General features: G+C 44.2%; 1 protein-coding gene across 5 annotated transcripts in view; it reads left to right on the top strand.

Annotated features, from left to right (window-relative positions):
* The window catches only part of NHS (NHS actin remodeling regulator), a 314,641-nt gene extending 291,143 nt beyond the window's left edge, over positions 1 to 23,498 (top strand). For all 5 annotated transcript variants that reach the window (XM_075589804.1, XM_075589803.1, XM_075589806.1 and 2 more), the window contains 5 exons: positions 981 to 1,170; positions 4,415 to 4,546; positions 17,039 to 19,945; positions 20,884 to 21,010; positions 21,834 to 23,498. In XM_075589804.1, coding sequence (XP_075445919.1) covers positions 981 to 1,170; positions 4,415 to 4,546; positions 17,039 to 19,945; positions 20,884 to 21,010; positions 21,834 to 22,404 — 3,927 coding nt within the window. In that variant the 3' untranslated portion in view covers positions 22,405 to 23,498. The remainder of the gene's footprint in view (positions 1 to 980; positions 1,171 to 4,414; positions 4,547 to 17,038; positions 19,946 to 20,883; positions 21,011 to 21,833) is intronic.
* The last annotated feature ends 1,342 nt before the right edge of the window (positions 23,499 to 24,840 follow it).

Below are 24,840 nucleotides of genomic sequence, written 5' to 3'. Positions count from 1 at the left end.
GGATCAGCTTTCAGGTCAGGGGTAGCAAAATATTGAGATGGTACTTGAATACAATAGGTTTTCTTTCCAGCGGAAAAGATGAATAGTTTGAAGTTGAAGTTGTGCGCTGAAACCTACAGTAGTAGATTGAGAAGCAAGGAGATTTCTTTTTGTAAGCCTAGATATTAGAGATTTAGTAATCTGACCGCTATATAGATCAACCACTCCAGGAGGAGTTTAGAGAAGATTGACTGTCTCTACAGCACCTGTATTTTCCTATGTTGTATTTGCTTTCTACTTGCAAATCTTTTGTGCTTGCTTACTAACAATCTACAGTCAAATTAGACTTCAATCTGTGCTCTTCTCTTTTCCCACGTTTCAACTCCTATGCTCGAACTATGTTTAAGAAACAAAAAAAATGTCTTAATGCAGCTGTTTTGCTCGTGCCGTTGTATAAACCATTTTGCATAGTACCTGTCATTCAGAAAAGACTGCAAATTTTTAATAAAAGAAAGCTATAAAACCTGACTTTACAGGTTGCACTAGACTTTGTTGGACTGCCATGAAAATTCTTCATGGATGTTATTGAGATTTCAAGACCGCAAGAGATGCTTTCGTAAGATGCAATGGAGCATGGACCTATATGTGTAATAATGAATGCTCTAGTAAAATATTTCTCTAATTAGAGGTAACAAAAACATCAAAGAACCTGCTCTTTTTCCCCCCAGTATTCATTTAACTACAAATATTTGATGGCACTGTTAAAAACTTCATCTATCCCTTCAAGCAGTATGTTGGGTATTTCTCAAAGTCTTCAAGGCGTAGAACTGGAACAAATAAACTTTCTTATTGAAGACAGTAGGACGTTTTTCTGTAGTATTTCTTGCACTAGTATTGCAGCAAAGAGACATTGATAAATGATCACCCTCGTATTTGTAAGTATCCTCATAGATTGGTACTTTTTAAACTTTGAAAGTTGATTTTAAATGTTAATTTCACAGGCTCACTCACCTACTGAGGAAGATGACATCATTTTAGGGCAGAGGCCAAAAAATCCAATACCCAATGTCCCTTCTACACTGGATAAGCAAACCAACTGGAGCAAAGCATTACCTCTACCAACTCCTGAGGAGAAGATGAAACAGGAGTCCCAAGTGATTACTTCTTGCATTATCCCCATCAATGTCACTGGTAGAGTACCAATATTTTATATACTTTAACTATGTATCTATTTATGGATTAACTATGAAATTATAGCACATCCTTTGTTTTTGTTTCACACATGTAAATTGAGAAACATGCAAAGTCAAAACACCTTCTCTCTACCATGCCTGTCAATAGACGCCAAATTATCAGGACCGTTTGGTGCATATTTTGTTTTTAAACCTCCCTACACTTAATGAGAATTTGTAACACGGCTTTCCCAAATAAGGACAGAACAAAAATTCCAAAAGTGCAAAGTGATGTGACTTTACAGACCAGGAATGTAAAATTACAATTAGTTGACAAGCACAGTATTGCCAAGGTACCTCCATGTTGTCGTGACTCTGAGATTATAGTCCAATCCTTATTTTCCTAGTATTTAATTATTTTATTTAATTATAAGTGCTCTATTCACGAGCCTGTACACCCCCTGCTTTTGGGTGTCCTTTTTCAAAATTTATCATGAAATTATACATTTGCTGGATAATGTTATTTCGGCTAACTTTAGCATTTAATGATAATACTACATTATTTTATACAGCATTTACAGTATATCCTTCACATCACATTTTAGAATAATGAAACCAATGTTCCCCATATACAGTATGTTGTCTTTCAAGCTTGTTTTGTATTATTTTTAGTTTGGACCCATTGCTATGAGATGTTATCTAAAGCTAGGGTTGTGGTGTTTACATAAATTATTTCTAGAACCTGCTTTGAATAAAACAAAAGCGCTCTTTGAAATGAGGCACAATAGGAAGTTAGAGTGGTAAATCATATGATCATCACGTGAACGCCCAAAACAAAATTGCACAGCTTTGCCTGCTAACTTTACTGATTTAATATGCTGTTTGGTTGGGGAGAAATACATTCTTTTCCTCTCATGACAACCTAAAGGTAGGGTAACATCCTGTTCATATACTATCTTATTATCACCACATACTACTTAAAAATTGTATTGCGTTCCTGTGCTGTTCTGGAGAAGTGTTTATCCCAATTCACACAAATAGGACCAAAACATCTTCTCCAGCACAGCTTCACAGTTTGTCAATGTGCTTATTTGCATGTCTGCTTGCTGAATGTCTGCAGTTAAACAAAACGAGCAAAGGAAAGTACAGGCAGTTCTCGGTTATCCAACGGAATCCCTTCTGAAAGTAGTGTTGGATATTGAAACCGTTGTAAAGTGAGTCCATGTTAATCAGTGGCGGGGAGCGTTGGATAACGCATTCAGGCGTAGAAAAACTGCCCTTAGGGTTGCATTGTAAAGCGTTGGATATGCCATTCGTTGTAAAGTGAAACGTTGGTTAACGAGGACTACCTATAACTGGTAACTGGAGCAGTCTTGAAAATTGTTGGTTAAAAAAACTTCTTGCTTTTATAGTTTTGAAATATTATTTCACTTGTAAGTAATGAATGACAGACAGAATGATGGGCACAAAACGTGCCGTGTTTTTGTATTTGGAAATATTATACCGGCACATAGTTTTCCAGGAGCAAATACTTGAACTAAAGTTTTCCAGTCCCACATTACACTATAGAATTGTTTGGAAATTACATGGTTTGAACTGCTGTATTGCCTTAGAGCAGGGGGTGGCCAGCTCCAGTCCTCAAGGGCCACCAACCGGTCAGGTTTTAAGGATATCCCTGCTTCAGCACAGGTGGCTCAATCTGTGACTCAGTCGTTGACCACTTCTGCCTTAAGAGTATCTGCCTGACGATTTACTGACAGGTTTACATTACATTACATATTCTCTGCATATAGTTAACTGGCAGCCAGTTTGAGACATATACTTGATCTAACTCCTGTTGTGCAGCAGAAGACTGCAGTGCATTCTATTGTTCCAAAGGATATTAGTCAAACCTATTTCAAAATTCGTGTACACCTTGAAGTACATTTTTATCTCAATTCTTTGGTATATTGTGTTGATAAAAAGCTTGGAAATTGTCCATAGGTGTGCTACAGGTTAAGCTAATGTAGTATTATGTCTGGATGTCCACATCTAAATCAGCACAAAATATGTCAGCAAATTCTACACAAAAAACAGGTGCATTATCTATTTATATCTGTTTCACACAGAAATCTCACCTAAGTTACCCCCTTTTTTGTTTGTTTGCAGCATGAGAACCAGGGGTGGGTGGTCAGTGGGGGAGCTCAATCATGTTCTTTTATGCTCTGGGTGCCACTTGGTTCCCGAGATGCTTACAAGTGAAGTGACCAGCGTTTCCTTGTGGGGATTTAAATGGCCATCATGCTGCAACCAATGATGTTGTGGCTGGCTATTGGCTAGCAGGACTATGAGGTTTGGCAGCCATTTTGTTTCCCCTGGAGGGACATTTAACAACCGCAACACTGATACGTATTTCACAAACTGAGGGGGTTCGCGATGTTGCAAGTAAGGGGGTTCAGCTCGGGAGGATCCTGGTTCCAATGCTGTAAAAAAAAATATATATAAGACCAGGTGGGTTTGCTTTTTTAAAACAGCACCATACAGTAGATGTGATTAATTATATCCAGAAATGAACAGCGTGAAAAAATGAACAAACGTATTTATGACTAATACTGCTGCGGCACAGTTTATTCGAGCATTTGCCCGTTCTGTGCCGCAGCAGTAGCCTGGCGCGCGCCCGAGTGTGACGGGCGCACGCCGAAGCAGCGGAAGAGCGCCCTCCGATCGGGGCGCTCTCCCTACCGCTGCCGGGTCCGCCGGGTCCCCCGGAACCCCCTGCCGCTGTCCCGCGATCGCGGGACACCAGGGCTCCCTCGGGGAGCCCCTGGACACGCGTGCAGCGGGCGCACGCTCCCGATGACGCGTGACCGCGCGTCTATGACGCGCGGCACGCCGAGGGGCGGCCACTAGCAAGCCGGGAGATTTCCCGGCTTGCGGTACCGACCACACTTCAATAAAGTGTGTCGGTAGTGTAGATGATAATGAAATTATGTTTAAGCATATCTGCATCATGAGCTTGGCAGCACATTTCAAGTTGTACTGGCACTTACAGTATGTTTTTTATGTCTATTAAGTCCGAAGTGAGTTTAACATTTATCTCTGTTTTGGACGCTCTGTAATTTACCTAACATAGCAAAATGATTAATTAGCTCCATAAAATCATATCAATAGATGTACCTGTAAATACAAGCGGTTTACTTATGTTGTAAAAAATGTATGAAACTATATAAAAACCTAAACTACACCAATAAAAACTCTAACGAAACGTTTCTTATTGGTTGCAGGAGTCGGGTTTGACAGAGAGGCTAGCATACGTTGCTCTCTAGTTCATTCACAATCTGTACTGCAGCGCAGGCGGAAATTGAGGCGAAGAAAAACCATATCGGGTATCCCCAGAAGAGTTCAACAAGAAATAGGTTTGTCATGGTTCAGTATTCAGTGGCTCTGTGTACTAAGTAGACTTATTGACACCATGCAGTGCACCAGTGAAAACGATTCTATCAGCACCCACTAACATTTGTGTAGCTCAAAACTCTAGGATGCAGAGTGCAAGTCTTGGAAAAGTTATTGGTGTTTTGTGGGTTGTGTTTAGGATTGCCAGGTGGCTTCACCAAATATACTGGACACAATGGTGAAAAATGCGGCGCGTTCGAAAAGTCGGTAAGGAGGTATGTTATTTTTAAATTCTCCGACCGTTACATATTTTTTTCTAAATTTCACTCAACGTCTGCACCAATTTGCACAATTTCATATTGTATTGTATTGTATGTCTTTATTTATATAGCGCCATTAATGTACATAGCGCTTCACAGTAGTAATACATGTGGTAATCGAATAAATAACAGATAATATAAATAACAGATCATGGGAATAAGTGCTTTAGACATAAACATAACATTAAGGAAGAGGAGTCCCTGCCCCGAGGAGCTTACAATCTAATTGGTAGGTAGGGAGAACGTACAGAGACAGTAGGAGGGAGTTCTGGTAAGTGCGTCTGCAGGGGGCCAAGCTTTATGTATCATGTGTTCAGAATGTTCACAGTGCTATTCGTATGCTTCTTTAAGCAAGTGTGTCTTAAGGTGTGTCAAAGGTGGATAGAGAGGGTGCTAGTCGGGTACTGAGGGGAAGGGCATTCCAGAGGTGTGGGGCAGTCAGTGAAAAAGGTTTAAGGCGGGAGAGGGCTTTAGATAAAAAGGGGGTAGAAAGAAGACATCCTTGAGCAGAACACAAGAGTCGGGATGGTGCATAGCGAGAAATTAGGGCTGAGATGTAAGGAGGGGCAGAAGAATGTAACACTTTAAAAGTGAGGAGAAGAATGGAGTGTGAGATGCGGGATTTGATTGGAAGCCAGGAGAGGGATTTCAGGAGGGGAGATGCTGAGACAGATCTAGGAAAGAGTAGAGTGATTCTGGCAGCAGCATTTAGGATAGATTGTAGGGGAGACAGGTGAGAGGCAGGAAGGCCGGACAGCAGGAGGTTACAGTAATCAAGACGGGAGAGAATGAGGGCCTGAGTCAGAGTTTTAGCAGTCGAGCAACAGAGGAAAGGGCGTATCTTTGTTATATTGCGGAGGAAAAAGCGACAAGTTTTAGAAATGTTTTGAATGTGAGGGGTGAATGTGAGAGAGGAGTCGAGTGTGACCCCTAGGCAGCGTGCTTGGGCTACTGGATGAATGATCGTAGTTCCAACAGAAATGTGGAAGGAGGTAGTAGGGCCAGGTTTGGGAGGAAGTATGAGGAGCTCTGTTTTAGCCATGTTGAGTTTAAGGCGACGGAGGGCCATCCAGGATGATATAGCAGAGAGACATTCAGAAACTTTGGTCTGTATAGCAGGTGTAAGGTCGGGTGTTGAAAAGTATATTTGTGTGTCGTCAGCATAGAGGTGATATTTAAACCCAAAAGATGTTATTAGGTCACCTAGAGAGAGTGTGTACAGAGAAAAGAGAAGAGGTCCCAGGACAGAGCCCTGGGGTACCCCCACAGAGAGATCAATAGAGGAGGAGGAGGTGTTAGCAGAAGAGACACTGAAAGTACGATGGGAGAGGTAGGATGAAATCCAGGATAGAGCTTTGTTCCGAATACCAAGAGTATGGAGAATGTGAAGGAGAAGAGGGTGGTCCACGGTGTCAAATGCTGCAGAGAGGTCGAGTAATATGAGCAGAGTGTAATGACCTCTGTCTTTGGCAGCATGGAGGTCGTCAGTTATTTTAGTGAGGGCTGTTTCCGTGGAGTGAGCAGTGCGGAAGCCAGATTGTAGAGGGTCTAGGAGAGAATAGGTGTTGAGAAAATGGAGCAAGCGAGAGAATACAAGACGTTCAAGGAGTTTAGAGGCAAAAGGCAGGAGGGAGACAGGTCGATAGTTAGAAAGACAGGTAGGGTCAAGCTTGCTGTTTTTGAGTAATGGTATGACTGTTGCATGTTTGAAGGAGGATGGAAAGGTTCCAGAGCAGAGGGAGGAGTTAAAAATGTGTGTGAGCGTAGGGATTATAGTAGGAGCAAGAGGTTTTAGGAGATGGAGGGAATGGGGTCAAGAGGGCAAGTGGTAAAGGGAGAAGAGGCGATCAACAGCGACACATCCTCCTCTGAGTCAGTGGAAAAAGAGTCAAGGAAGGCAGGAGGAGAGTTAGGAAGAGGTGTAAGATGGGAAGAAGAAACAGAGGGGATGTTCTGACGTATGGATTCCACCTTTTCCTTAAAATAGTCAGCAAAGTCCTTAGTGGAGATGGAGGAAGGAGAGGCAGCTGAGGGTGGTTTGAGTAGAGTATCAAAGACAGAGAACAGTCGGCGTGGGTTAGACTTGTGCATGTTGATTAGTGCAGAAAAGTAGGCTTGTTTAGCTTGCGAGAGGGCAGAGTTGAAACAGGATAGCATAAATTTGTAGTGAAGGAAGTCTGCGAGAGTGTGAGACTTCCTCCAGAGGCGTTCAGAGGAACGAGTGGAGGAACGCAGCATGCGTGTGTGGGAATTTAGCCAGGGTCTAGGGTTAGAAGGGGGAGTGCGGCAGAGAGAAAGTGGGGCATGTAGATCAAGAGAGGAGGACAAGACAGAGTTGTAGTTCCTGACCAGGTTGTCGGGGTCTGTAGCAGAGCTGAGAGAGGAGAGGGAGGAGCGTAAAGTGGACTCAAAGTCAGGTAAGTGAATAGAGCGCAGGTTTCTGCAGAACCGGGGTGTAGATGGAGGTGGAGAAGGGGAGAAGCGAGATAGAGAGAATGAGATGAGATGATGATCAGAGAGAGGAAAAGGGGAAATGGAGAAATCGGAGAGAGAGAAGTTCTTAGTGAAAACCAGGTCTAAGTAGTGGCCATCCTTGTGTGTGCTGGCTGCAGTCCACTGTTGAGGGCCAAAAGAAGAGGTTAGAGAAAGAAAGCGGGAAGCCCAATGGAGAGAGGCAATTGAAGTCCCCAAGGAGAAGAACAGGGGAGTCTGAGGAGAGGAAGAAAGAGAGCCAGGATTCAAAGTGAGAGAGAAAGGCAGAAGGGGGATGAGTAGAGGTAGGTGGGTGATAGATTACCGCCACATGAACAGGGAGAGGAGAGAAAACCTGGACAGTGTGAGCCTCAAAGGAGGGAAAAGCAAGAGAGGGAGGAATAGGAAGGGTTCGGTAACGACAGAGAGAGGAGAGCAGGAGCCCCACGCCTCCACACCTGCCATCAGTGCGCGGAGTGTGGGAGAAGGAAAGGCCACCATAGGAGAGGGCAGCTTCCAGAGCAGAGTCAGACTGAGTGAGCCAGGTCTCATAGCAAATAGGAGCAGAGAGTGAGAGAGAAAGAAGTCATGGACAGAGAGGCACTTGTTAGAGAGGGAGCGAGCATTCCAAAGAGCACAGGAGAAAGGGAGAGAGGAGGGAGGGTGGCAGGGGATAGGTATGAGGTTGGAGGGGTTGACACCAGAAGGAGTAGAGGTTGCAGTTGGCAGGCGAGGACGAGCGCATGTAGGAATAAGACAGGGACCAGGATTGGGAGAGATATCCCCAGAAGCAAGGAGGAGAAGCATGGATAGAAAAAGGATGTGTGAGGATGATTTGTAGGGGTGTTTTTTAGTGCAGGGGATATAGCTGTGTGGTGTCAGAGGACGCAGGTAAGAAATGAGTTCATGTGAAAAGAGAAGTGGTGAAGCAAGGAGAGATGGAGATATATGTATAGAGTTAGAGACATACTGAGGCTGGTAAAAAGAAGTGCATAATTTGAGAAGAAGTGAAGTCACAGCAAATATAAATGGTAAAGGCAGCATCACAGCAGTAATGATGCAGTCTGGTATTGATGATATCCTCCTTTCCAGCGTAGTTCAAATGCAGGAATCAGGGCCTGTTGGGATGTCCACTTCTTCCTCACTTCTTCCTCACTTCCTTTTAAACTTCAGTTGTTCAGTAGTCATGCCACTTATAATGGGCCACTTGGATATGGGCTGCAGGCAGACTAGCTGTTCTGACTGGGTTTATATAGACCTAAAAAGTCACCTGACAGTGTGGTTCTGTCTGCTTAATTAGCACATCTGAGGCACATTCAAACAAATGGTTTTCTACACAGGGTGTTCCCTGCCTAGGTGGCAACACTTAATTTGATTAGGGGTAGACAGAAAACAGCATTCAAATATGGTTTTTACCTAGCATTGGATCACTTGCATATACTATATAATACACACAGCAAAGGCTTCAATGAGGATTTAGAGATGTTTTTTTACCTAGCATTGGATCACTTGCATATACTATATAATACACACAGCAAAGGCTTCAATGAGGATTTAGAGATGGTTTTTACCTGAGGAGAGAAGAAGGATATTCTATTCTATTTCGTAAAAAATTCTGGGGAGGGATTTGGGGATTGAGCGCCCTCCCAGCATTTTTTACGAAATAGAATATGAAATAGTGCAATTTGGTGCATACGTGGAGTGAAATTTAGAAAAAAATGACATAACGGTCAGATAATATATAAATAACATACTTGCAGTCATACATGGCGAGCTATACTGATCTTAATGCTTCTCTCCCACTACTTCCAATATTGTTGCAACCCCCCTCATCCTCTCTCTCACCCCCCCTAATCCTCTCACCACCCTCTCAACCCCCTGATCCTCTCACCCCCGATCCTCTCACCTGCCTCCTCATCCTCCTCTCACACCACCACCCTTCTCATCATCTCCTCACTCCCTTATCATCATATAGTTTCCCCCATCATCATCATCATCATCATCATCATCATCATCAACATCATCATTTCATTTCCCCATCATCATTTCATTCCTCCTGATCATCATCTCATCTCCCCCCACCTATCATTATCATATTCCCCCCATCGTCATCTCATTTCCTCCCCCCATCATTATCATCTCATACCCCGATGATCATCATCTCATCCCCCCACCACGATCATTTAATTTCCCCCATCATCATCTCATCCCCCCATCATCATCTAATTTCTCCCCCATCATCATCGCATTTCCCCCCATAATCATCTCATTCCCCCATCATCATCTCATTTCCCCCATCATCATCTCCTTTCCCCATCATCATCATCTCATTCCCCATCATCATCTCATTTCACCCCCACTTCATTTCCCCCTCCCCATCATCATCATCTCATTCCCCAATCATCATCATCTCATATTCCCCCACCCGTCATTATCATATTCCACCCTCATCATCTAATTTCCTCCCCTCCATTATCATCATCTCATTCCCCCATGATCATCATCTCCCAGCATTTTTTACGAAATAGAATATGAAATAGTGCAAATTGGTGCATACGTGGAGTGAAATTTAGAAAAAAATGACATAATGGTCAGATAATGTATAAATAACATACCTGTAGTCATACATGGCGAGCTATACTGATCTTAATGCTTCTCTCCCACTACTTAAAATATTGTTGCAACACCCCTCATCCTCCCTCTCACCCCCCTCATCCTCTCTCTCACCCCCCCTAATCCCCTCACCACCCTCTCAACCCCCTGATCCTCTCACCCCCCCTGATCCTCTCACCTGCCTCCTCATCCTCCTCTCACACCACCACCCTTCTCATCATCTCCTCACCCCCTTATCATTATCTAATTTCCCCCATCATCATCTCATTCCCCCATCATCATAAATTCATTCCCCCCGATCATCCTCTCATCTCCCACCACCCATCATTATCATATGCCCCTCATCATCATCATCATCATCATCATCATCATCATCATCATCATCATCATCATCATCATCATCATCATCATCATCATCATCATCATCCCCTCCCCCATCATCATCATCTCATTCCCCCATCATTATCATCTCATTCCCCCATCATTATCATCTCATCCCCCACCATCATCATCACCTCATCCCCCCCACATGATGATTTAATTTCCCGCCATCATCATCTCATCCCCCCATCATCTAATTTCCCCCCATCATCATCTAATTTCCCCCCATCATCATCAAATTTCCCCCATCATCATCATCATCATCATCATCATCATCATCATCATCATCATCATCATCATCATCATCATCATCATCATCATCATCATCATCATCATCATCCCATTCCCCCCATCATCATCTCCTTTCCCCATCATCATCATCTAATTTCCCCCCACTTCATTTCCCCCTCCCTATCATCATCTCATATTCCCCCACCCGTCATTATCATATTCTCCCATCATCCTCTAATTTCCTCTCCCCCACTATCATCATCTCATTCCACCCCCATCATCATCATCTCATTCCCACCCCATCATCATCATCTCAGTCCCACCCCATCATTATCATCATCTCATTCCCACCATCATCTCATCCCCCATCATCCTCATTTCATTTCCACCCCTCCACATCATCATCTCATCCCCCCCATCATCATCTCATTTCTTCCCCCCATCATCATCATCTCATTCCCCCCATCATTATCATCTCATCCCCATCATCATCATCATCATCATCATCATCATCATCATCATCATCATCATCATCATCATCATCATCATCATCATCATCATCATCACCATCATCATCATCATCATCATCATCATGTCATTCCCCCCATCATCATCATCTCATTTCCCCATCATCATCATCATCATCATCATCATCATCATCATCATCATCATCATCATCATCATCATCATCATCATCATCATCATCATCATCATCATCATCAGCATCATCATCCCATTCCCCCCATCATCATCTCCTTTCCCCATCATCATCATCTAATTTCCCCCCACTTCATTTCCCCCTCCCTATCATCATCTCATATTCCCCCACCCGTCATTATCATATTCTCCCATCATCCTCTAATTTCCTCTCCCCCACTATCATCATCTCATTCCACCCCCATCATCATCATCTCAGTCCCACCCCATCATTATCATCATCTCATTCCCACCATCATCTCATCCCCCCATCATCCTCATTTCATTTCCACCCCTCCACATCATCATCTCATCTCCCCCATCATCATCTCATTTCTTCCCCCCATCATCATCATCTCATTCCCCCCATCATCATCATCATCATCATCATCATCATCATCATCATCATCATCATCATCATCATCATCATCATCATCATCATCATCATCATCATCATCATCATCCCCTCCCCCATCATCATCATCTCATTCCCCCATCATTATCATCTCATTCCCCCATCATTATCATCTCATCCCCCACCATCATCATCACCTCATCCCCCCCACATGATGATTTAATTTCCCGCCATCATCATCTCATCCCCCCATCATCTAATTTCCCCCCATCATCATCTAATTTCCCCCCATCATCATCAAATTTCCCCCATCATCATCATCATCATCATCATCATCATCATCATCATCATCATCATCATCATCATCATCATCATCATCATCATCATCATCATCATCATCATCATCCCATTCCCCCCATCATCATCTCCTTTCCCCATCATCATCATCTAATTTCCCCCCACTTCATTTCCCCCTCCCTATCATCATCTCATATTCCCCCACCCGTCATTATCATATTCTCCCATCATCCTCTAATTTCCTCTCCCCCACTATCATCATCTCATTCCACCCCCATCATCATCATCTCATTCCCACCCCATCATCATCATCTCAGTCCCACCCCATCATTATCATCATCTCATTCCCACCATCATCTCATCCCCCATCATCCTCATTTCATTTCCACCCCTCCACATCATCATCTCATCCCCCCCATCATCATCTCATTTCTTCCCCCCATCATCATCATCTCATTCCCCCCCATCATTATCATCTCATCCCCATCATCATCATCATCATCATCATCATCATCATCATCATCATCATCATCATCATCATCATCATCATCATCATCATCATCATCATCATCATCATCACCATCATCATCATCATCATCATCATCATGTCATTCCCCCCATCATCATCATCTCATTTCCCCATCATCATCATCATCATCATCATCATCATCATCATCATCATCATCATCATCATCATCATCATCATCATCATCATCATCATCATCATCATCATCATCATCATCAGCATCATCATCAGCATCATCATCCCATTCCCCCCATCATCATCTCCTTTCCCCATCATCATCATCTAATTTCCCCCCACTTCATTTCCCCCTCCCTATCATCATCTCATATTCCCCCACCCGTCATTATCATATTCTCCCATCATCCTCTAATTTCCTCTCCTCCACTATCATCATCTCATTCCACCCCCATCATCATCATCTCAGTCCCACCCCATCATTATCATCATCTCATTCCCACCATCATCTCATCCCCCCATCATCCTCATTTCATTTCCACCCCTCCACATCATCATCTCATCTCCCCCATCATCATCTCATTTCTTCCCCCCATCATCATCATCTCATTCCCCCCATCATTATCATCTCATCCTCCATCATCATCATCATCATCATCATCATCATCATCATCATCATCATCATCATCATCATCATCATCATCATCATCATCATCATCATCATCATCATCATCATCATGTCATTCCCCCCATCATCATCATCTCATTTTCCCATCATCATCATCTCATTTCCCCATCATCATCATCTCATTTCCCCATCATCATCTAATTTCCCCATCATCATTTCCTTTCCCCCCATCATTATCTCCTTTCCCCCATCATCATCATCTAATTCCCCCATCATCATCTAATTTCCTCCCACTTAATTTCCCACTCCCCATCATCATTTCATTTCCCCATCATCAAAATGTAATTCCCCCATCATCATCTCATATTCCCCCACCCATCATGATCATATTCCCCCCCATATCATCATCTAATTTCCTCCCCCCATTATCATCATCATCTCATTCCCCCCTCCACATCATCATTTCATTTCCCCCTCATCATCTCATCCCCCCATCATCTAATTTCCCCCCCATCAACATCATCATCATCATCATCATCATCATCATCATCATCATCATCATCATCATCATCATCATCATCATCATCATCCATCATCATCATCCATCATCCATCATCCATCATCCATCATCCATCATCCATCATCCATCATCCATCATCCATCATCCATCATCCATCATCCATCATCCATCATCATCTCATTCCCCTATCATCATCTCATTCCCCCATCATCATCATCTCATTCCCCCCATCATCATCATCTCATTCCCCCCCATCATCATCATCTCATTCCCCCCCATCATTATCTAATTCCCCCCCACAATCATTTCATTTCCCCCCATCTTCATCATCTCATCCCTCCCTCATCATAATCATCTCATCCCTCCCTCATCATAATGATCTCATCCCTCCCTCATCATAATCATCTCAATTTAATTTCCATCATCATCATCATCTCATTTAAATCCCCCCCACCCCCATATCATCATCATCTCCTGAACCCGAATTGTGTTTCTTCTTACCTTATCTCCTGGCAGACAGCACGGGAGCCTGTCCTTACAGGAGTCTCTGGCGCCGGCGCCACAGGGGTGTGGGCTCAGACCCCGCCTTTCTCTGATTGGTCATCATCTCCTCCACACAGCACTCGTTTCCTCACTACTCCCAGCCACCATGCGCGGCCCGTCCCCTCAGCATCAGTGCTTCTAGCGGGCCGCCATCACACTCGTGCTTCTTGCCACCATGCTCGCGCTTCCCACCGCCGCACTGCGCAGTGGTAATACCGGACACATACGTATTCGGTATTACCTCAAATTTTTTACCGGACACTGCACAATTACCGGCCTGTCCGGTTCAAAACCGGAAACCTGGTAACCCTAGTTGAGCTACCATTTAATGGATGAACACAATAGCTTATGAGCCTCTTCTTTATGTGCATTGCAGCAGCATACATGGAATAATTTTTCTATAGCCGAGGTGGTGTGTAGGTGAGGAGGTGAACTCTCCAGAGGGCCTTCAAGTAATGGGGTGAGAGGATATTCATAAACTGCTGCTACAATTAACATGAATATGAGATCTAGGGCCAGTGCAAGGGCATTCAGCACCCTAGGCGAACCATCAGCATGCATCCCCCTCCCGCTCACTCCCCCTCTCACCTCCCCCCATCCTCCCTCTGACCCCTTCTCTCCCTCCTCGTCCTCCCCCCACTCTCTCATAATCCTCCCTCTCACTCCCCTCCCCGTCCTACCTCTCAACCCCTCTCACCCCCTCCCTCTCAACCCCTCACCCCGTTCTCACTCTCACTCCCCCTCTTTCTCACCCCTCTCCCCCTCCCTCTCACCCCTCCTCATCCTCCCCCTCTCACCCCCTCCCCATGCTCCATTTCTATCATCCTCTCCCCATCCTTCCTCACACCCCCCATCCCCTCCCAGTGCTCCCTCTCTCTCATCCCCCTTCCCCATCCTCCCTCTCTCACCCCCCTTCCATGTCCTCATCCTCACCCCCTCTCCCTGTCCTCCCTCTCACCCCCATCCTCCCTCTCAGCCCCCTGTCCTCCCTCTCACCCCACCCTTCCCCATCCTCACTCTCACCTACCCCTCCCGGTCTTCACTCTCAACCCCCTCCCCCCTCTAACCCATCCTCCCTCTCACCCGTCCTCCCCATCCTCCCTTCCTGTCCTCCCTCTCCCCCGATTCCCCATCCTCCCTCTCACCCCTCCTCCCCGTCATCCCTCTCACTCCCCTACACCCCATCTTCCCTCTCACCCTGCCCTCCCCCCTCACCTCATCCTCCCCTCATCCCCCCTCCCCCATCCTCCCACTCATCCCCCTTACCCCCCCTCCCTCTCAACCCTCCTCCCCGGCCTCCCTCTCACCCACACTCCCCATCCTCCCTCTCACCCCTTTCCCTGTCCTCTAACCCCCCTCAGCCCATCCTAACTCTCACCTCCCCTTCCCCCTCACCCCCATCCCTCTCACCCCCTCCCCCCATCCTCCCTCTCATCCCTCCTCACCCTGTTCTCCCTCACCCCCCTCACCCACTCTCCCCATCCTCCCTCTCTCACCCCCCTCCCTCACCCCTTTCACCCCCCATCCTCCCTCTCACCCACTCCTTGTCCTCCCTCTCCCCTGCCCTCCGCATCCTCCCTCTCTCCCGCCCTCCCCATTCTCTCTCACCCGCCCTCTCCATCCTCCCCATCCTCATCCTCCCTCCACTCCCTGTCTTCCCTCTCACCCCCTCTCCCTGTCCTCCCATCACCCCCTCCACCCTCACCCCATCTTCCCTCACCCCCCCTCCCTCCCCCCTCCATGTTCTCCCTCTCTCTCACCCCCTCCCTGTCCTCCCAATCACCCTCCCTGTCCTCTGTCACACCCCCCTCCCTGTCTTCCCTCACCCCCCCCATCCCTGTCCTCCATCTCACCCCCTCCCCATCCCCCTCTCACCCCCTCTCCCATGCTCCCTCTCACCCCCCTCCCCGTCCTCCCTCTCACCCCCTCCCTCTCACCCCCTCCCTCTCACCCCCTCCCTCTTTCCCTCTCACCCCCTCCACCCCTCTCACCCCCTCCACCCCTCTCAACCCCCTCCATCCCTCCCTTTCCCCCCACCCCCTCTCCACCCCATCCTCCCTCTCACCCCCCCACCCTATCCTCCCTCTCACCCCCCTCCCCATTCTCCCTCTCACACCTCCCTCCCCATCCTCCCTCTCTCACCCCCCTCCCTTCCCCCTCCCCATGCTCCCACTCTCTCACCCCCTCCCTGTCCTCCATCTCACCCCCCCTCCAGTCCTCCCTTTCACCCCCCTTCCCCTCCCCATCCCCCCTCTTGCCTTCCCCCCTCCTCTCTCCCTCCCCCCTGCCCTCTACCCCTCCATCCCCCCTCCCCCCTACCCCTCCCTCCCCCTCCCTCTCACCCCTCTCCCTCACACAAATTCCTCCACCCCTCCCCCCTCCCCATCCTCCCTCTTACCCCCTCCCCCTCTCCTCTACCCCTCCCTCTCACCCCTCTCCAACCCTCCCTCTCGCCCCCCTCCCCGTCCTCCCTCTCGCCCTCCTCGAGTCCTCTCTTTCACCCCCCTTCCCCTCCCCATCCTCCCTCTCACCTCCCCCCCTTTCACCACCCTTCCCCTCCCCATCCTCCCTCTCACCTCCCCCCTTTCTTATATATAGTTTGTTACATTTTTTCTCATTTTTGAAAGAATGCTAAAGTTTAGGTTTGTGGTAGCTATAGTGCTACACAAAAAGCTTGTGTTTTATTTAAAACGTTCTCATTAATAGTAAGACTAAAACCGCAATATTTGTTTTCACACAATAACTGAACTTTTAACTTAAAAAGTATAGTGGTTATGTGATTCCCAACTTCCTGCACTGAGACATGCAAAGTCATGAAAAAGTTTTGGGAAATAAACCATATTAATATAAACTGTTACTGCATATTTCTTTTCATTACATTGCCCTTTTTTTCTGCGAAAATAGTTAGATTTTATCATAAAGACACAATGCGACAATAAACAAATGATTAAATATATCTGTTATTTTTTGTGTTGTAGATTCAGATGAGTCCCCCGTGGCAAGAGAGCGCAATGTTATAGTTCATACCAACCCTGATCTCTCCAGTTCTGCAAACAGGAGATCTGGGACACGGGATACAGAGTGCCAAACAGAAGATATACTCATTACAGCTCCCTCCAGAAGGAGAATTAGAGCTCAGAGGGGACAGAGTGTAGCAGCGTCACTCTCTCATTCTGCTGGAAACATTGTAGCCCTGACAGAGAGCGGAGACCAAATGTTCACCACTGCAGTGTCCAGCCGCATTCGCTCACGGAGTCTTCCTCGGGAAGGTGCTAGAGTCAGCAATGATTGTGATCATGATGCTCAGTCTTCAACCTATGAAGAGGAATGCTATATGCCCAGCTCAGAGAGGGTCCTGAACAAGGATGAGAACAACTTAACTAGCCAAGGTTCTCCAGAACACCAGCCTTTAGGTTTAACATATTCCCAGCATCGCCACAGCCCACAATTAAACCTGAATGAGAGAGGGAGATCAAGGCTATCAAGAATGGCAGATTCAGGGAGCTGTGATATTTCTTCAAATTCAGATACTTTTGGAAGCCCTGTTCACTCAATCTCTACAGCGGGAGTACTGTTGAGTACACACATTGATCAGAAAGATGACCATCAGTCCTCTAGTGGGAACTGGAGTGGAAGTAGCTCAACATGTCCATCCCAGACATCAGAAACAATCCCTCCAGCTGCATCTCCTCCACTGACTGGGTCTTCACACTGTGATTCAGAGTTATCTCTTAACACTGCTCCTCATGCCAGTGAAGATTCTAATGTCTTCATCATTGAACCATACAATGATGACCACATGGACAGCATTAGAGGTCACAGGGCCAGCTCCTTTACATCTACAGTTGCTGATTTGCTTGATGATCCAAACAACAGCAACACAAGTGATAGCGAATGGAACTACCTTCACCATCACCATGATGCTTCATGCCATCAGGATTTTAGCCCACAGCACTTAAAGGCAGATGGCTTAGGTAGCCCAAGTTTTACCAGTATGTGCACATATGATAGCTTTCTCGAAAAGTCCCCATCTGAAAAAGCAGACACAGGCTCTCATTTTTCAGTGGACACTGAAGGATATTATACCTCCATGCACTTTGACTGTGGTCTTAATGATAATAGGAGTTATATTTGTAACTATGCACCCACAGGGTCTGAGAGTGACCAAGATACCGGTGTTTCTTCCATGATTACAGACTGTGTTTGGCAGCATTACGTGGATCACAGAAGACAGGGAAGACAGAACATCTCTTTTAAGAAACCAAAGGCAAAGCCAACTCCACCAAATCGCAGTTCATCTTTGAGGAAATCTGAAAATCATGCAGATGGTCCTGAAAAGAAAGAACCAAAGATAACCAGTGGGCAGCAAGTGCTTCACACTTCCAGGGAAATGATGCTGCAGCTTGAGATTTCAAATACACCTTCAAGAGTAGAAATCTTAGCTCCATCCAATCAGCAGGATCTACCCTGGGTCAATCAGGGTGATAATGATATAAAAAGCACTCAGTTTATCACCCCAGATATTCCATTGTTCAAAGATGAAGGTGGTGAACAGTCTCACTATGCAGATTTCTGGCTTCTCAATGACTTGAAATCAAATGATCCTTACAGGTCTTTATCAAACTCAAGCACCGCTACGGGTACTACAGTCATAGAATGCATTAAGTCTCCAGAAAGTTCAGAGTCCCAAACTTCACAGTCTGAATCCAGAGCCACTACTCCTTCTCTTCCTTCTGTGGAGAACGAATTCAGGTTAGCATCTCCAGAAAAGCTGGCTAGTTTAGCGTCACCATCAAGTGGCTACTCCAGCCAATCGGAGACACCTACATCATCCTTCCCCGCACCTTTCTTTTCTGGACCCTTGTCACCTGGCTGTAACAAGAGAAAGCCAAAAGTTCCAGAAAGGAAGTCTTCTTTACAACACCCTTCTTCAAAAGGTGGTAATATATTGGTAAGCAAAGAACTAGAACTTCCAGTAATACCTCCTACCCATCTTGACCTAAGTGCTCTTCATGTGTTAAATAAACCATTACCTTACAGACCCCAGATGCATTTTTTCAATCACACTAATCCGAATATGGCAGAGGATCCACTTCATTCAAATCCTCCCCCAACCCTTGCCATCACACCTTCAGTGCTGAAATCTGTCCATCTCAGATCTGTCAACAAGCAACATAAAGAGTCTAAGCAGAAAGAAAACAGCAGCAATCTTTTCAGCACACAAGATCCCTTCATAATAGGAGACACTTTTGCCTCAGAAAAAACAAAGGTGACTGCACCTAGGAAATCAATATTGCGTCAGTTCTCAATTGAAGAAGTCATGATACCCTTTATTGATGCCTCACCGGTTGACACAAGATCAGGCAGTCTGCCTTCAGAAAACATTGCACTGTTCACTGGACACAATATGTGTAGTCAGGGAACAGCTATATCCATGTTTGGAGTCAATGTGGAAGAAAAACCTGAGAAACATCGAAAACACCCAGTTGATGAACCTTTACAAGAAACGGCTTCAATGGCACCGCCAGAGACATTCACAAAAAGTTTTCAAGAGTCATCTGTGAATAATAGTGAGTGTGCTGTAGAACAAAGCTCTCATACTCAAGAGAATTATCAAAACCAGGAACAGGAGCTGCAAGTACAATGTGAACAGGTAACCATATCAGAATCTTTAAAGCCCAGCAATGAGCCTGACTCAAGCAACAATGATAAAGTGCCTGGAAATACTCTCAGCTTTGAATCAGAGATCTCCACTGTATATTCACTCAGTGACAAATGTCCAGAGCAGGAAATTGAAACTGTATCAGGTATTCCGACCAAAAGTGCCTCTGAAGACAACAGGACAGATGAGATATTAGAAAACATGGATGATGTCTTCTGGAATGGTTAGTCCTATCAATGAACTGCTGTACAAGGGAGAGTTTTTAATTGTATTAATGTTTATATATTACATCTAAGATATAGTATATTGTTGAAAGAAAAACGAACATCTTCTAGTAAATACAATCCTACCTGTTATAATCAAAAGGCTTAACCACCAATTTACTTTCCTTGCATTGTTGGTATACTTTTGCTACTTCCCTGCCAGATAAGCACAATGTATATTGATTTGCTTCTCGTTTTACTAGAGTTGGCTAATGTTGACATGTTTGACTTTACATACAGAGGCAGCGGTATGAATTGTTCCCTCAGTGAAGCAGCTCAGGACGATTTTCGTGTTTTCTGCAAAGTTAATCGCGCCAGAACTGCCCCATTGCATCCAAAGCATTTTGTCCTTTTCTTTTGATAAAACTGCCTTGCACAATTTTCGTACATTCTTGTTCAGGCATAGGGACTCAACTTAAAAACAAGATGTTTTTTATTATTGTGTTGTGGTATTAATGCACGGTTTGGCACACAATAATAGGTGCTACATCTTTACTAAAAGCAGCAGGTTTTGTCTCTCTTCTGGTTCAGTAACTGCATAGAGTAGCAGTGCTAGACCTGCCCTTGCTTGACAGGACATATAAATACAAGCCCCTTTTCAGCATTTTGGAAGAAAAACATGGGTCATTAGTGTTTTCTCTGTTTTGTATATTTATACTTGTACTTGTAATGCGTTACATTTACATTTTGTGTGCTTGGGGTAAATGACAACTGTGCGTAATCTTAATGGCTAACGCAAGAAAAAAAAACATTTCTAATCTGCACATGCAGCATTGTTTTGTTCTGTCCGAATTGCTTTTTTTTTTTACATTTTTTAAAGTTGACTAGATATGTAAATATTAATTTTGTAAATTAATTTCAAATATGAATTGTTGCTGCTTCCTCTTTCTCTGTGCAGAATCCTCTCAGAGTGAGGACTCCCTGATGTCACCGCTGAGTGAAGATTACCAGGCTGATACAAATGATGTTTTTGTGTCACCTAACAGACCCCGTACTACTGAGGATCTTTTTGCCGTCATTCACAGGTAACACAGATTTTCCTCTTATAAGGGGAGTTACTGTACTTTGCACTGCAGATGGTTGCACTGTTTGATGAGCATCACTGCCTCCTGTTATAATATGTGGCTGTTGCAGAGAAAGTAAAACTTTAGTGGCCTTAAAAGCTGTATTTGGAAATAAAAAAACACCTACTGTATGAAGAACTCTTGCATTTATCCAAAAAATGGTTCATGGTTTTATAATATTTTGTGTGATGTGACTGTGTTTTGGTTTATCACTCTTTTGTGTGATGTCACTGGGTTTTGGTTTATCATTCTTTTGTGTGATGTCACTGTGTTGACGAGAGCGCACAGCACAGCCCCCTTCTCTCTTCCTTATCTTTACCACCCCTTATTTAGGGCCCTTGTGGGCTAAAGATTACCCTGATGAACTCCCTTAGAGGCCAAAACGTTGGTTTTGTTATGTGATCTAATAAATTATTTCTGGATTATGAATTCAACGTGGGCTGCCTCTCAAAAATTGCTATTAAGTGATAGGTGGTTTCTTGTCTTTACTGGAGCATCCATTACAATTGTAGTGTGCGGTACTGTGCCTGATCCTACTTTTTACTAAAGGTGAAAGATACACTGTATTGACAAACACTCCTGCCCCCCCCCCCCCCCGCCATCCCAGAATCCTCCCCACTTTAAAAGCGTTCTTCATTTACAAAGAATGCAAACGGTGTTTGCTTTAAGCATAATTACATTTGTTCAAGTAAGCAAATTACTTTGCTGTTGTGTTGATGTTATTATTGCTGAGTTATGTGGGACTGCACGTTTTAAAAAAGGTATGTTCTTTTTTTCTTTACAGATCCAAGAGAAAAATACTTGGAAGAAAAGAATCTGGAGACAACACTGTTAAAAACAAATCAAAAGCTTTATCTGGGAGTAACGTAGTCACCCCAGCAAGTTCTCAGAGGTCTCCGGGTCTTATCTACAGGAATGCCAAAAAATCCAATACGTCGAACGAGGAATTTAAGTTACTTCTTCTAAAAAAGGGGAGCAGGTCAGATTCCAGCTACCGAATGTCGGCTACTGAAATACTGAAGAGTCCGATAACCCCTAAAACATCGGGTGATCATCCTCTTGACTTCTCTCCTAGCTTCGACGAGCCTGCGCAGTTATCGTCTGGCGGTGAGGCATTCTCCCCCTTTTCTCCTTGCTCTCCGAGGGTCATTTCCGAGGGTTTCTCAACAAAGAGTGGCACCATGTCTGCTGCCTCCAGAGTGGGGAGGTCTCGGGTGCCTCCCGCTGCAAGCAGCAGCCGTTACAGCGTCAGGTGCCGGCTCTACAATGCACCGATGCAGGCCATCTCGGAAGGAGAGACAGAAAACTCGGATGGCAGCCCCCACGATGACAGATCCTCACAGAGCTCAACGTAGGAATTGCATCTTGTGCTGCCATAGCAACGCACTGCTTGTCTGTCACATAAAAACACTGGAGACGTGTTTCCAGCTGCATGCAGAATTATTCCGGATTATTCTGGACAACAACTGAAAGGATTTCTTCTGCACAAACAATCTAGTCCAGGACCATGTCCCAGCATTCATTGGAAGGAGAGAAACGGCTGGTTTCTATTGCTCTTATTAAGTAACTGGATCCTACTTTCCAATGAACTTTTCACAAAAAGTGATTTCCTGCCATAAATACTTGATAGAAGTATCTGGATCGGGGAAAACCATTATATTCGGAGAGAGGTTTTTCACAATCCTATGTATCAATCCAAGCAAGACCTGCAGAGCACTCTAACAGCTAAAGAACTAGGACAACGTTGACAGGATGCAAAGTACTAAAAATAATATTAGTGCAATTTTTTTGTCATTTAGCATTCCTTAAACTAGAATCACATCATCTAGGTTTACCTGAGCTATTATTATATTTTAATATTTTAAATCCTTATTATATCTTAATTAGATAGTAAATCCACTTTGAGGGGCAGGGGACTGAAATAATATGTTGTGGAAATAATGCTCATATTGTGAAATATTGAAATATTATTTTGTTGAAGTGCTTCCCTGGGAATTGAAAAGAGGAAGAAAAAAAAGAGGAAATAACTCTTGAGAATAGGTATTTTTGTACATTAGGAATTTAAAAAAAAATAGAGCAAAATTTCAAAGAAATACAAAAAAAAAACCTGTAAATAACATATTTTTGATAAAACTGTAAATAGGATTATCAGAGTAAAAGTGGATATGCAGCCAATGAATAAAAGGCATTAGAAATTCTTGAAAGTACGGTTAACTCTCTCAGTGCTACAGAATATGTTGCAGCACTGAACGGGCTCTGGGGAGAGAAGAGGTGAATTGAGTAATTGTATTCTGTGAATACCACCATCATAGCCTGTGTCACAGTAATACATGTCCATTCTTAACAAAGATAATAATTAAAAGCCTCAAATTTGTTTTTGTACATTTTTAACTAAATGCAATGTCATGCTTTTTGAAGGTGTTTATTATATAAAATGAATTTGAAAGTAGCATTCATTTTCTTTTCCAATTCACTATTGTGCTGGGCAGGCTGGTAGAGCAACGCCGGCCAGGTAAACTTTGCAGCAGATGATCAAGTACTGCCAACCTGTCGTCATGAGATTTTGATAAAGAATTTAGACGATATGATGCACTATATAATAAGATACGATGACACATGGCTAGGTTGGCCATACTTGCAGATGACTCAGTGCTGCCAGGGATTCTGCATGGCGTTGTGCAACAGAGAAAGGGTTAATTGCCAGACAACACGCAGGTTCTGAAAAAGGTGGAGCATAGTAGTGGTACTTGTGCTTGCATGCAACTAATCCTGCTAACAAGGTGGACCAGAGCTTCTTTCAAAGTGCCATTAAAAAAAGTATCGATAATGTGACACTGCAAAAGAGCACAATTCTGTTTAAAATATGGAGGCCCTCTTGAAAAAGAAAAGATTTAAGCTAATAGGACACACTTGTGCTTTTTTATAATGGATACACTGATTCGCATAAACAATAGGAATTTGTGTGGAGAGGGACAGAAGCAGTTACTCAGAAAATGAATAACATCACAGCGCATATCCAGATCCATTTTGCAGATCTATGAAAATTACCCTAAAGTCTACTGTACAAACTTTGATTCGTAATAGAAGGGGATATATCTCTTTAAATAACTCATATGTGTTTGCAGCTACAGTTTGATCCCTGTCATAGGCCAAACCACGCAGACATAGATAGAAGTTTATATTCAGAATGCACTTCACAGAAAAATATTGGAATTGCTCGTTTAGCCTTGAACACATTATGACTGCAGCTATAGTATGCTGCAGTCTATATACCCTCTGCTGCCAAAGCAATTTATTGCAAAGGGTGCCAATGGTGCCAATGGTGCCAATGGTGCCAACATACTGTACACACACACAAAAGAAAATTTAAAAAAATTATATATATAAATATATATATATATAATGCATTTAGGAAATGGCTGCACACTGTAATAAATAAATATCCCACAGAGGATATCTGTGCTAGATAGAGAAAAATATCAAATTTGAAGAAAATACCAGAATGGTATAATTATCAGCACCAGACAATATGAATGAAAAATAGAGGGTGTTTATTGCCCCATTACACGCTACTGTGTGTTATGGCGCAATAACCACCCTCTATTTTGCATTCATTTTGTCTGGTGCAGATAAGTAGACCATTCTGGTATTTTCTTCAGATAAATAAATACAAAATGCTGGGTGCACTCAAACAGACGTTATATGAAAAACAGAAAAACTATATACTTACCAGAGATACAGGTGCACGCTGAAGGACAGGGAACACCAACCAGTCCAGTAGATAAACAGCA

Source organism: Ascaphus truei, chromosome 3, assembly GCF_040206685.1.
Source record: "Ascaphus truei isolate aAscTru1 chromosome 3, aAscTru1.hap1, whole genome shotgun sequence".
NCBI classification, from domain to species: domain Eukaryota; kingdom Metazoa; phylum Chordata; class Amphibia; order Anura; family Ascaphidae; genus Ascaphus; species Ascaphus truei.
Note: the sequence above shows the minus strand (reverse complement) of the source record. Positions and strands in the feature narration are given on the sequence as shown.